The following is a 12,579-nucleotide window of genomic DNA, read 5'->3' as shown; positions in this document are numbered from 1 at the left end:
TTTGGTTGAAGAAATCTGCAGTCTATGTTCTTACAAAGAAAGTTTTGCTAAAAACTTAGATGATCTAATGCTAGCAATCAAGTTGTGACAACGGCTTTAACCTAAAATGTAAAGTTCACTTCGACAACTCGATTCCTTGATATAGGATTTAATTTATATTGTTGTGTTTAGCACTTTATTCAATTGCTTTATGCTTTAATATTACAAATAATGTACGTACAAGAAATAATTTTAAAAAGTACAATGACAAAAGAATCAACAGATTTATATTTAATTCGCAAGTCCTTCCTTTCAACTCATCCATCATAACACCAGGAAATCTGCGAGCCGTGATTTGAAGCCAAGGTAATAGACAAGTGTGTCAGAGGTGTTATGCGCGCCAATTGACTTCGCCTATACGATCGACATGACCTCTAGGGGCTATAGTCCTTGCAGAATCTATTTATATTTGAACTAGTTAACTGTGTCATAAACAGTATTTTATGCTGTTATTTGAAGTTGAAAGTAAAGAAAATTTTGATAATAGTTAGTACTTATAATCAGTCAAAACTTGACCAACAAACATCAGACATAAAGCTTTGTTGAAACGTCAGTTTACATAGTATTTTTATGGCTAGACAAAAATGTGCTTTCTATTTTCTTGAGTCAATTTCTTCTTCTCAGTTTCTAGCGTTATTTCCTTATGCTTCTATGATAAGATGTTTATGTATATTTCTTTGATATTGCACGTTATGACTTTCGAATTGAGTGTACGATCTTCATTCAATTGACGTGCAATAAAGTTCATTGTTAGCTGAAAGTTATTAGAATTATTGCTCATAAAATGCTTTGAATAGCGACCGATCCTTTCAGATGGATATAGAGATGGGAAAATTACAGTTGCAGAACTCTGGGTGGTATTTTCTTCATCAATTTTTATTAGACCTTGAAAAATGTTTGACTATAAGATAGCCGTTTCGTTGCGGCTTCTCCCGCATGAAATTCCTTACATTTTTGCGAATGCTAAAATTTAAATGCTCAAATGATAACGAAGACCTTCGTCATTGGCTGAGAATTACCGTTACCATGGCAACCATTAATCTTTGCTGCTATTTGCTTGCAATGTCCCTTTCTCGCATAGCAATTTTTTTTTTAATTTATTCACTCTGTGAAAGCTGACATATAAAACACATAGTCTAGAAGAATACATAGGGTACTTATTAAGTATATTTTTGAATTCAACACGCACGAAGTCGAGGGTAAAAGCTAGTACATAATAAATGATTCTTAACTGCTTTCCCCTTTCTGTTGTAACACGTCGTACAAAACTTTGGGTCGTCAAAACATTAACAAAATGTTAGTTGTTATTTTGGTAGCTTCTTTATATTGTACCGCCTCATAATTATTCATATCGTTAGTTCCATCGCGACCGCCAGGGGGCGTGACTTCTTATGACCAGTCTGAGCAGTAATGAGATAGGGATTCAAAGAAAATGTTTTTTGTATCAACATTACTTATTAGTACTTTATTTACTTATTTAATTATATACTATTGCGTTTTTATTTGTCTTCTCTTAATACTATCTGATTTTTTGGTGGAATTAGCTTTTATAAATGCATTTTTTTAAATTATTTTTCTACCACTATTCCATAATCGTTTGATTTCAAGAAAGCATTAAAGTCCTATGTTTTTATCTTCGTAATTTTTTTTTCTATTTAAAATACCTAAACAAGTTATTGTGGTTTTCTTCAAGGGATTTATTAAAATCAAAAACGTATTAATTTTAATCAAATTATCAATCCGGTCATAAGCCAAAAGGATCTGCAAACTTCACATCATTCAATATTTTGGTTTAGTTGAAATTGTGGAAGAAAATCCATATACGACAACAAGGTACAGGCAGGCATACAAGGCATTTTTATTCAGCGTTTAATTACTTGCCCGAGGCGGCTGTCGTTTAAGAAGAATTTTTGCACGTTAATGTTGCTTTTTTATTATCTCCGATCATACTTTATTGACATATTATAGTCTTTTAATAATTTATAACTTATTAAAAAGTGTAAGGAATCAAGAGTAGGCATTGTTTAGTCCGGGGATCCCCAAACTATTTTGGACAAGTGACCCCCTTTTCCAAAATGAATCGTTACCACAGACCCCCATGGCCAAATTATCTACTTTTAAGATTAATTCTTGTTATTATTATTATTTTTCATTCTGACTTAGGTCAATAGAAGAAGACAGAGTGAGAATTAGCAATGCTTTAACTTTAACTTAATGACCCCTTTGGGAACCCCTGGTTTAGTCACTAAAACTTATTCAAACGATATATTTAAAATAGCTTTCAACAAACAGGATGTTTCGTAAAGCTAAGAACTTTCTTACTAATATTATAAATGCGAAAGTTTGGATGGAAGTTTGTTTGAAGTTATCCCCGGAACGATTCAACAGATGTCGATGAAATTTGGCACAGATGTAGAACATAGTCTGGAAGAACACATAGGCTACTTATTAACCTTTTTATAATTCCGCGCGGACGAAATCGCGGGCGAGAGTTAGTCTACAATATTATCTACATAAGTAAAAGTAATATTACTTAATTGAATACTGTTTAAGAGAACATTTATTGGTAGATAGAATGCAACTATAAGACCGAAATTTACTACCGGAAGATATTGCTAAAAATAATATGGAAAATATTAATAAAATTATATTACTTCATCGTGTATTTAATATCTAAACATGGAACAAATAACATAAATAATCATAAGAAATGGGCAATTAACGTAGAAATAATACGAGGCGACGTAAATCATAGAATATTATAACAGCTGGACTAATGGTCTTAATTTATTACCAATCTTAAATAGATGGTAACACTCATACTAAAACTTTAGTGGTCTAGCGATATATTTTAAAATTTAGTTTGTTACAACAACTAGTAGCATGAGTCTTAAAAAAAAATTGAGCGACGGGTCACGTCCGCGAAATTATACCAGTCCCACTCACCCTGATGAAGGGTCACCGATGGGCTCGAAACTAGTGCCGACACCGGATATATATACGTGAGTGTTTTACTCGTTTGCTATTTTAGTTAAAAAAATCTAGTTATAAATATAGCCTATGTCATTGGGGGATAGTCTAGCTTTTGAACATCATCATCTCCTTGACCTTGTCCCACCTACGTAGGGTTGATGCACCAGGTTTCCGTCCTCCAAAGAAATCTGTCTGCCGTCATCTCCATTGTCACCCCTTTCTTGATCATGTCATCTTTCACGCAATCCATCCATCTCTTGTCCTATGTCTACCTCTAGCTTTTGAATATTGAAAGAATTTTTCAAATAAGTTCAGTAGTTTCGGACTCTATTTAATGGAAACAAACAACCACATTTTTCCATTTTATAATATTAGTACAGACATCAGATTGTTTAGCTAATATGAATAAACAGTTTCCTTATTTAATTTGAATGAGGTTTTACGTAAGTTGTATACGTTTTACGTTCAATATAGTTTATGGTTTTAGTTATAACTCTGATAATTCCACATCTTACGTAAGCTTATTGGTGCATAATGTTTTGATTTAGTTTCTAAGACTGGTTACTGGTCCATTACTGTTGTATATACCTTGCTCTATTTTCCATACAGTTATATACATTGGTAAGTTTTTCCATTACATTATTTAGTTCTATTATTATCTTAAGTAACTTAACTAGTTGTCGCCCGCGATTTTGTCCGCGCGGGAATAAAAACTTAATAGTCTATGTGTTCTTCCAGACTATGTTCTACATCTGTCAAATTTCAGCGAGATACATGCAGCCGTTCTGGTGATACTTTTTAACAAACATTCATCCATCCATCCATCTTAATATTCGCATTTATAATATTAGTATGATTAATTCTATTGTTGAAATTTGGATATGAAATTTCGAATGTTTAGGCGAGCATTCAGTTTAGTTCATAAGTCACTAGGCTTTTAAAGATTCCAAAGGTTTTTAAATACTTTTTCTTCACTAGTATATGAAAATCCACACAAACACAAAGTTTATAGAAATCCTACAAATAAGTGTGCTAAACAATTTACAGTAATTGTTGATTTTGTTTTTTTTTTTATCTAATACGATGTGAGAAATGATATGTTTTTATAACATGTTTCTGCAGTAGAAATTCACAGTATCTGTGGTATTTTAAACGTATTGGTCTAATTGTATTGTATGGAACGCGGATGTTTCGGATTCTAGCTGTCAGTCGCCACCTAGCGGACAGGCTCGTGAATTACTTTGATGGTTATAATTATCGTCTAATACGAGACTGGATGACCTATGAAGACGTTGGATTTGAAATTATTTTATTATACGAATTGTTTGAATAATGTATGTCTACTTAATCTACACTTAGTGCTGTTGATGTTAGTCTCAAAATTATATAAGTACTTGCTGCCCGCACGTTCACGCGGAATTAAAAATAAACTTATTAAGTAGCCTATGTCTTCTTCTAGACATTGTTCTACATGTATACCTAATTTCATTGAGATCTGTTGAGCCATTCTGTACCTTCAAACAAACATCCATCCATCTAAACATTCGCATTTATAATATTATTATGATGTAATAACGTAAAGCAAAATATTAGTGATAGTTTGTAGTTTGTCTTAAATAAATGTTATGTCCAACATTAATCTCGTAAATGTCTGAAAGTGACGTATGACGTGTGAACAAGATCTCAAGACATCCGTAAGCCGATACTTTGATAGATGCTCTTGTTCCAGCTTGTTTAAACAAAGGAAGATCGTATGCTATAGATTTCTGACGAATTTGTTTTGTAAATAAAGTAATTTTAAGGTTATCGTCGAATCTTGGAAGTGATGACTTAATAACTTAACTACTAAGTCTTGTGCAGAGTTCCGGTGCGTTCCTTTAAAGATCCTGAGACTCTTACCAGTTGCACTTGAGAATAGCCACCGAGGTGTAGGTGATTATATGCGGACCTGACGCATTTGTATGATTTTAAAATAATCCAAGACGCACCATTGACCACTTTAATTTAAGGTCTTTATACGTAAGGAATGTATACCAATTGATGCGATATTTTTTGATATAGCTTACGTATTACAAAACTAAGATATGGGTTAAGTTGTGAGTGTGTATTTAAAGTCCGAGAATTAAATTTGCTTCATAACCATAAGACATAGTCGAACCTGGATAAGCAAGTAACTCGGGTAAGAAAGAAACCTCTACATGCGAGAAGAATATCGTGATCCTTTGAACTCTCGCTTCGACTAAGTTCTAAATTCGACTGTAATTTAACACGAATGTACTCGTATGTTACTATGATTTTTGACCTAAGTGCATTACGTCAAATAATATTTTCATTAAAATATTATAAATCTCCTTGAATTGTATATTGTTTCAGTTTCATAATCTTTTGTGCAGGCTTGAGTGATTTAAAATCGTAAGGTAATATTTGATATCTCTTCTTTCCCACAATGTCATACAATTAAATTGTTTAAACTTTCGTGAGACATCATAATTAATTAATTAAGAAACGGCTTAACTCACGTTTACGGCACCGACTAGTTTCGGACCCATCGGGGGTCCATCTTCAGGGCGAGTGTTTATTCCGAGGACTTCGCGGTCGCGTCGCGTCTCGCACTGAATTAATTAATTAATGTCATACAAGACTAGTATTTTATAAAGTTTTTAAATAAACTACAATTTGGTTCATTTACGTTTCACTAGCTATCGCCTGCGACTCGGACGGAAATAAATAAAATACATACTTAATAAGTAGCCCATGTGTTCTTCCAGACTATGCTCTACATCTGTGCCAAATTTCATCAAGATCCGTTGAGCTGCTCCGGAGATACCTTCAAACAAACATCCATCCATCCATCCACACTTTCGCATTTATAATATTAGTAATCTAGTAAGACTAGTAAAGAAATCTGACGCTTGTACGTTTGTGACGTCAAATTTGGTAATATTTTTGCAGGCGCTATATTTTGTTATCTCTAAAACTCATGTCTATTGCATCAAGTATAAATGTATCAGACGTAATTACATACTGATTGTTATGTTCATAATTTATATGACTTTAGCTTATACTGGTAGGATTTACGTTACGTTAGCCGTGCCGGTCGCTATAAACAGCAGTTTGCTTACAACAACAAATTTACGTAACATAATCTAACCGTAACTTTATAATGAGTAAACAATATCAAAAATCTTATCAACAATAAAAGCGTTGTTTTATTTTTTAGTTACCTATTGGTCTTAAATAGAATGTAATTCATAATCGTAATAATTCCTTTAAAAGGGTACAAAGTTTCTCTTCACGTTAATAAAATTATATCCAAAGACGTGACGATTCGGACAGACAGACAGACAGATAAAAAGAAATTAAAAATTGGTTTGTCATTAATGTTTTTCATATTTAAAAGCAATACCGTATAGTCTAATCTCTGATACACTTTTTTTTATTAGACAGGCTGTCTCCCGCGACTACGTCCGCGCGGAATTAGAAACAAAACTTAATATAAGTATATGTGTTCTTCCTGACTATGTTTGATATTCATGCGAAATTTCATCCAGATCCTTTGAGCTGATCTGGAGATACCTTCTTACAAACATCCATCCATCTAAACTTTCGCATCTATCTATATATATCTATATATATAAAAGAAAGTTGTGTTAGTTACACCATTTATAACTCAAGAACGGCTGAATCGATTTGACTGAAAATTGGTGGGCAGGTAGCTTAGAACCAGGAAACGGACATAGGATAATTTTTACCCCGTTTTCTATTTTTTTATTCCGCGCGGACGGAGTCGCGGGTAAAAGCTAGTTTATAATATTAATAAGATGACAAGTGAGCAAGCGAAGTGACCGCTACCCATAGACATCCGCAATTGCAGATATGTTGCCTACCTTTAATCAACGAAGGGGAGAGGAAGAAAAGGAAAGATAATATTTTCCCCTTCCTATCTTTATAAACATTAAAAAATTGTTTTCTACTTAAACAGGTAAACAAAAACTTGTAGTTGTTTGTAAACGTTCCATTGAAATCTAAACAATAAAGAATGCTTTGCGATACAAAACAAACATAGCATAGCATAACAGTGAAGCGCATGCCTTATGTTGTGCGTCAACAGCGCAATGAACTAAAATAGTTTTGGAAGTTTATAATTATTCTATACACAAATATGAGATTTTATTACATGTTTTATTTTATTACTAATTACGAAATTATTTAAGAACTAGCTGTCGCCCGCGACCCCTTCCGCGTGAAATTAAAAAAAACTTAACATGTAGCCTATGTGTTGTTCCAAACTATGTTCTACATCTGTGCCAAATTTCATCAAGATCTATTGAGTCGTTCTGGAGATACCTTCTAACAAACATCCATCCATCCAAACATTCGCATTTATAATATTAGTATGAATACATTCTCTAAAATATTTTATAACAGACTAACTATAAAGCGAAAGTAATTTTTTTAATACTAATACGAGGCTACGTTTTATTTGAAACTAACTTTTACCCGTGACTCCGTCCGCGCGGAATAAAAAATAGAAAACGGGGTAAAAATTATCCTATGTCCGTTTCCTGGTTCTAAGCTACCTGCCCGCCAATTTTCAGTCAAATCGATTCAGCCATTCTTGAGTTATAAATAGTGTAACTAACACGACTTTCTTTTATATATATAGATAGATATAGATAGATTATCGTAATAGTTTACTCAATTTACAAAATTTTATTAAAAAAAACATAAGAAAATCCGTTTAATATTAATTTTTTTTATTTATCATAAACAACAAAATAGAAAAATGAGAAAAATTTCATATTGAATAGGCAAAAAAACTGTCGTTTTAAATATTTTTTTTTATAAATGAAACTTCTGTAATTAACTACTCTGTGGTCGCATTCTATACGCGTTTTTACGTATGTCTTTTGCCTGGTACGTAATTGTCTATCACACAATTGATTGTTTTGATGGTCAATCAATGTTCTTGCGTTTGTACGACATCTCAGTACTCTGCCTGTATTCTTATTGTACGGGCTACTGTTTTGAAATTAAGTATTCTATGAATTCCTTTAACTATAGCATATCTTTTTAAATTCTTGATTGTTCTGTTGTGAAAGTTAATGTGGAAATATTTGTATTAAAATATATTTTCATGTCTGTTGGTATATAACCATAGTATGTTTGAAATTCAGTACAAAATTACCTTTAGTTAGCATTCAATTAACTTCTCCAATAGCCTTGTATATTTTTTATTTACGAATATCTTTTGTTACAGATCCGAAACGAAATAAAATGAGAAGTGAAGTCGAATGATACGAATTGTTGAGATAGTGACATCGAGTGTAATTTGTGGCAATAATTTTGCAAATAAGTGTATATGTGTGAGAAGATAGTACTCGGTGGGAAGATGACGAACATCACGCCGGAGACAAGGATCATGATGATGAGGTCTACTGACGGAAGACACGGATATCGGAGACAGGTAACGTGGAATTTAAACAATATTTTCCTCTCTAAATAAACATAACACCGGAACTATTTTTCTGATATAGTCTCTATTTTTTTTTTTCAGATTTTAATCTGTGCCTATTTCAAATTTCATCCAGATCCAAATATCCATACATCCAAACTTTCTCAATTTATAATTTTAGAAAGAAGTAAGATAATACGTACTTACTAAATTTAAAATGAGATTTTTGCTGAGTAGTTTTATTACTCGTCGCATTTAATACACTAACTTCTTTCTTAAAAGTCATCTTTCTAGAAATCTATCTTTACTTAGGCCTTTTTCTTGTTTAAAAAAAAGAAACAAAACTTCCAGTAAATGCCTGCACTTAACTCGTTCTTGGTACATTGCAGTTGAAGTAATTGTAAACATAGTCTGTATTCTATTGTTAATAATTCAATATTCTTGGACAAAAATATATCAACAGTGAAAGTCGACGGTTGAATTACGCTACGACATAAATTCATATGACCGAAATATTTTAGTTTATGTTGGGAAAATCTGTATCGTCCATCTTAATAATCTGTGGTCAAACAGACAAGTAATCAATTAAAACTAATTTATAGGTTATGTTTGTCAAAATAACAACCGTAATATTATTTTATGTGACGTAGTAAATTATAATAAACAATAACAATTTGATTAATATATAGATATAGAATTCTTGTTAGACTTCTTCGTACAAGAATTGATTTAGGTCGTTTATTTGCTATTTTTAAATGTAGCACGCCATCTAGTGACGAATTATTACAACTAAATAATAGACCATTTTGCGGTATTGGAAATTGAAATCCAAATATTTGCTTATTTATTAATTTACAACGGTTTAGTTACTTTATTTAATATCTTCGGACGTCTCACGTCTCTTCACTAATTTAAAACTGTGAACTTCTTTGATGTAATTGTCAATTGAAATAAAAACGAGTACAAACAATTTAGAATCTATTGTTACTTATTCATTAAGTCTATTATGCAATATATTACAATATCTTCCGTCATTTCAGCGTAACAAATGACTCGATAATTTTAACTGTCGTCTAAATACCATTCATTTAGATAGTTAGTGTGAACTTTAATTTCTAAGAAATAGTGTTGAAAATAGCTTGTTTTAATTGCACAATTAAATTTGTAAAGGGGGATAAAATGTATGGCAGTGTGCCGGTCGTTGACCTCCCAAATGTTCTGACGTTTTTAATAAAGTGATTAGTGATGTTCATATTTCAATAAACATATTTATCGATAATTTATTCATTATATGAATTAAACATTTTTTTATCTATTTTATATGAATGAGATCGGCAATATATTTAGACATTAATTGATAGTAAAATTAGTTTTACTGCATCTTGAATTACGAAGTCTGTATTAATTAGCAAGTTAAATCAGTTTACGGAAGGTCGTTAATTTTATGTCTGGTTAAATCCGGAACCGAAACCGAAAATTACCTAATAATTAAACGTTAAAAGGTTTAGATCAAGTTAACAAGTTACAATTTTGTGACAAACCCGATTTGTTATCCAAACAAAAATACTTTAAATTTAGTTGATTATCTGTTATTACGTAAGGTTAGAATAATTAAAAACATTTAACTAGAATTTTTCTATTTTATTATGAACTAGCTGTCGCCCGCGACTCCGTCCGCGCGGAATTAAAAATAACGCAATAAGTAGCATATGTGTTCTTCTAGATTATGTTCTATATCTGTGTCAAATTCCATCAAGATCCGTTGAGCAGTTCCGGAGATACCTTCAAATAAACATCCATCCATCCATCTAAACATTCGCATTTATAATATTATTAAGGTAACTATTTCATCGATGTCGATAAAATAACAACCCTATCACAATATACACCGCTCTTGAAACATTGATCGATTTCATATAATTTTGTTTACTAAGAGTCCATAGAAGTAAAGTGCATACATACAAACGGTTGAGATGTTTTCGGCCTTTTTATAGCTATTGATATTGTTAGTTGAGTTTCCGGATTCCGGACGTCTCCTTCAGATTTATGTCCGCCTGGTACACACGCGGTCGGGGGCTATGACCTTTAACTTTTTTTGTATCATAGTAAGAAAGTGTAAAAATTATTGGTACTCGTGTTTGAAAAAACTAGGTTAAAGAAAATTGCTAACTTTATCCCTTTTGCTTAATCTATTTGTGTCTTGTATTGACACTGATTTCTATGGATGGATTTTGTTTGGTAGTGAAAGCTTTGGTTTCCTTCCAACTTAAACGCGTCTTTTGATTCTTGACAGTTAACTATCTGTAATATTAGTTCGATCCCTCATTACCGCTATCAACCGCAACCGTTAGCTCCAAAATGGCGAAAATGAAATAGGCACAAATTACTTCTATTTGTAATATGTCCATGTTTGTTATATTTTTTTACTCACTTTACATACTCTCCTCTATAAATAAGTACTCGTAGGAAATTACAGTCACCTTTAAGGTTGCCACACATTGTCACACTTGACAGCCACAAATCGTCGTCGCCATTTTCTTCAACTATTTCGTAAATTTTATATGGACTCCTGCACACAGTTAGCGCTGGTGGCCGCCACAAATCGCCGCTGCTCGCTTCTTGTGGCTGTCACGTGTGACCGATGTCGCCGACACTTTCGTCTCTTTCTCGGCGTCTTTATCTTTACTTCTTACTAATATTATAAATGGGATTGTTTAGATGGGTGGATGGATGAATGTTTGTTTGAAGGTATCTCCGAAACGGCTCAATGGATCTTTATGATTTTGGCACAGATGTAGAATATATCCTGGAAGTACATATAGGCTACTTTTTAAGTTTTTTTCAATTGCGCGGACGAAGTCGCGGGCGACAGCTAGTATACATAAATGCTAGTATACAGGTAGTATACATAAATGATATATGTGTCCTCATTATATTAACAAATGTCATATCCATGTTGTGCACTTTATCTTACAAAAAATATATATTTACCTCTCACTATTCCACAGATCTTGGCAGCCCTAGCGGTGTCCCTGGGACCATTTGCGGCGGGTCTCAGCAAAGGGTACATGTCACCCGCCATTGCTTCTATGCAGGACCCTCATCATAAGAACGCCTCCTTCACAGTCAGTGATCAACAGGCCAGTTGGATAGCCAGTCTTAGTTTGTTAGGTAAGTTTTATTATTTCTATTTTAATAATTTTTATAGCAGAAGTTAATAATGCAAGCGGTTACCTGATATTGCAAAAATAATAAGGGAAGCAATCCATAGAAATAAATAATCAAACGTACTACATATGCATTGCTTATGAACACGACAGAGACTATCCATAGAAAGGGAAACCTCTTGCTATGAGTCACTTTCTTCGCCAAATCCACTGTTTCACCGTATCTCTCCTACAAAAACATTAACAGAACAATTGATGGCTCCTACGGATATAGTCATAACTCAAAAAAATGCAATTTTTCAGGAAACACTTTTTCTTATACCTTAATAATTTGGAAGTGTTCTTTTATTACATGATGTGATAAAGTATTCAAATTTCATTTCAGAATGAATTTTTTATGAAAATATAAGTTCCGTTCTAATAGAACCCGTGTTATCCATTCTATTTTCTTTACAAGCATGTTCTTGTGACCTTATGTAAGTTATAAGTTAAGATTAGCAAACGAGGCTCGTAATAAAGGGTTTTAGTGGCCATTGTATTACGCCATGCTACAGTAACGTTGATTAACTTCGCAGGCTGTATGCGGGCGTAATCTTAGCAATAAAGCCTCCCTGATATCCAGTGTCGGCTACTTCCTTTGCGTATGCATCAAGTAATTGCAAGTGCACAGAGTATTTATTACTAGAGGGCTCGAAATTAATGTTTAGATGGATGGATGGATGTTTCTTTGAAGGTATCTCCTGAACGACTCAACGGATCTTGATGAAATTTGCCACAAATGTAGAACATAGTCTGGAAGAACACATAGGTTACTTGTTAAGTTTTTTTAAATTTCGCGCGGACAGAATTGCGGGCGACAGCTAGTATATTATAATAATTTTACGTTGTGTTTGTTGAGATTTATAATGTTAGTAAAGTGTCTCTGCTTTCCCTGGATTAAAGAAA

The 12,579-nt window shown here is 32.9% G+C and overlaps 1 protein-coding gene across 2 annotated transcripts in view; it reads left to right on the top strand.

Moving 5' to 3' along the window:
- Positions 1 to 12,579, top strand: part of LOC106709816 (facilitated trehalose transporter Tret1) — a 62,106-nt gene that overhangs the window by 32,769 nt on the left and 16,758 nt on the right. For both annotated transcript variants that reach the window (XM_045684212.1, XM_045684213.1), the window contains exons 2-3: positions 8,273 to 8,479; positions 11,476 to 11,638. In XM_045684212.1, coding sequence (XP_045540168.1) covers positions 8,375 to 8,479; positions 11,476 to 11,638 — 268 coding nt within the window. In that variant the 5' untranslated portion in view covers positions 8,273 to 8,374. The remainder of the gene's footprint in view (positions 1 to 8,272; positions 8,480 to 11,475; positions 11,639 to 12,579) is intronic.

The sequence above is a fragment of the Papilio machaon genome, chromosome 25 (genome assembly GCF_912999745.1).
Source record: "Papilio machaon chromosome 25, ilPapMach1.1, whole genome shotgun sequence".
NCBI lineage: Eukaryota > Metazoa > Arthropoda > Insecta > Lepidoptera > Papilionidae > Papilio > Papilio machaon.
The sequence above is the reverse complement of the archived record's forward strand: the minus strand, read 5'-3'. Positions and strand labels throughout refer to the sequence as shown.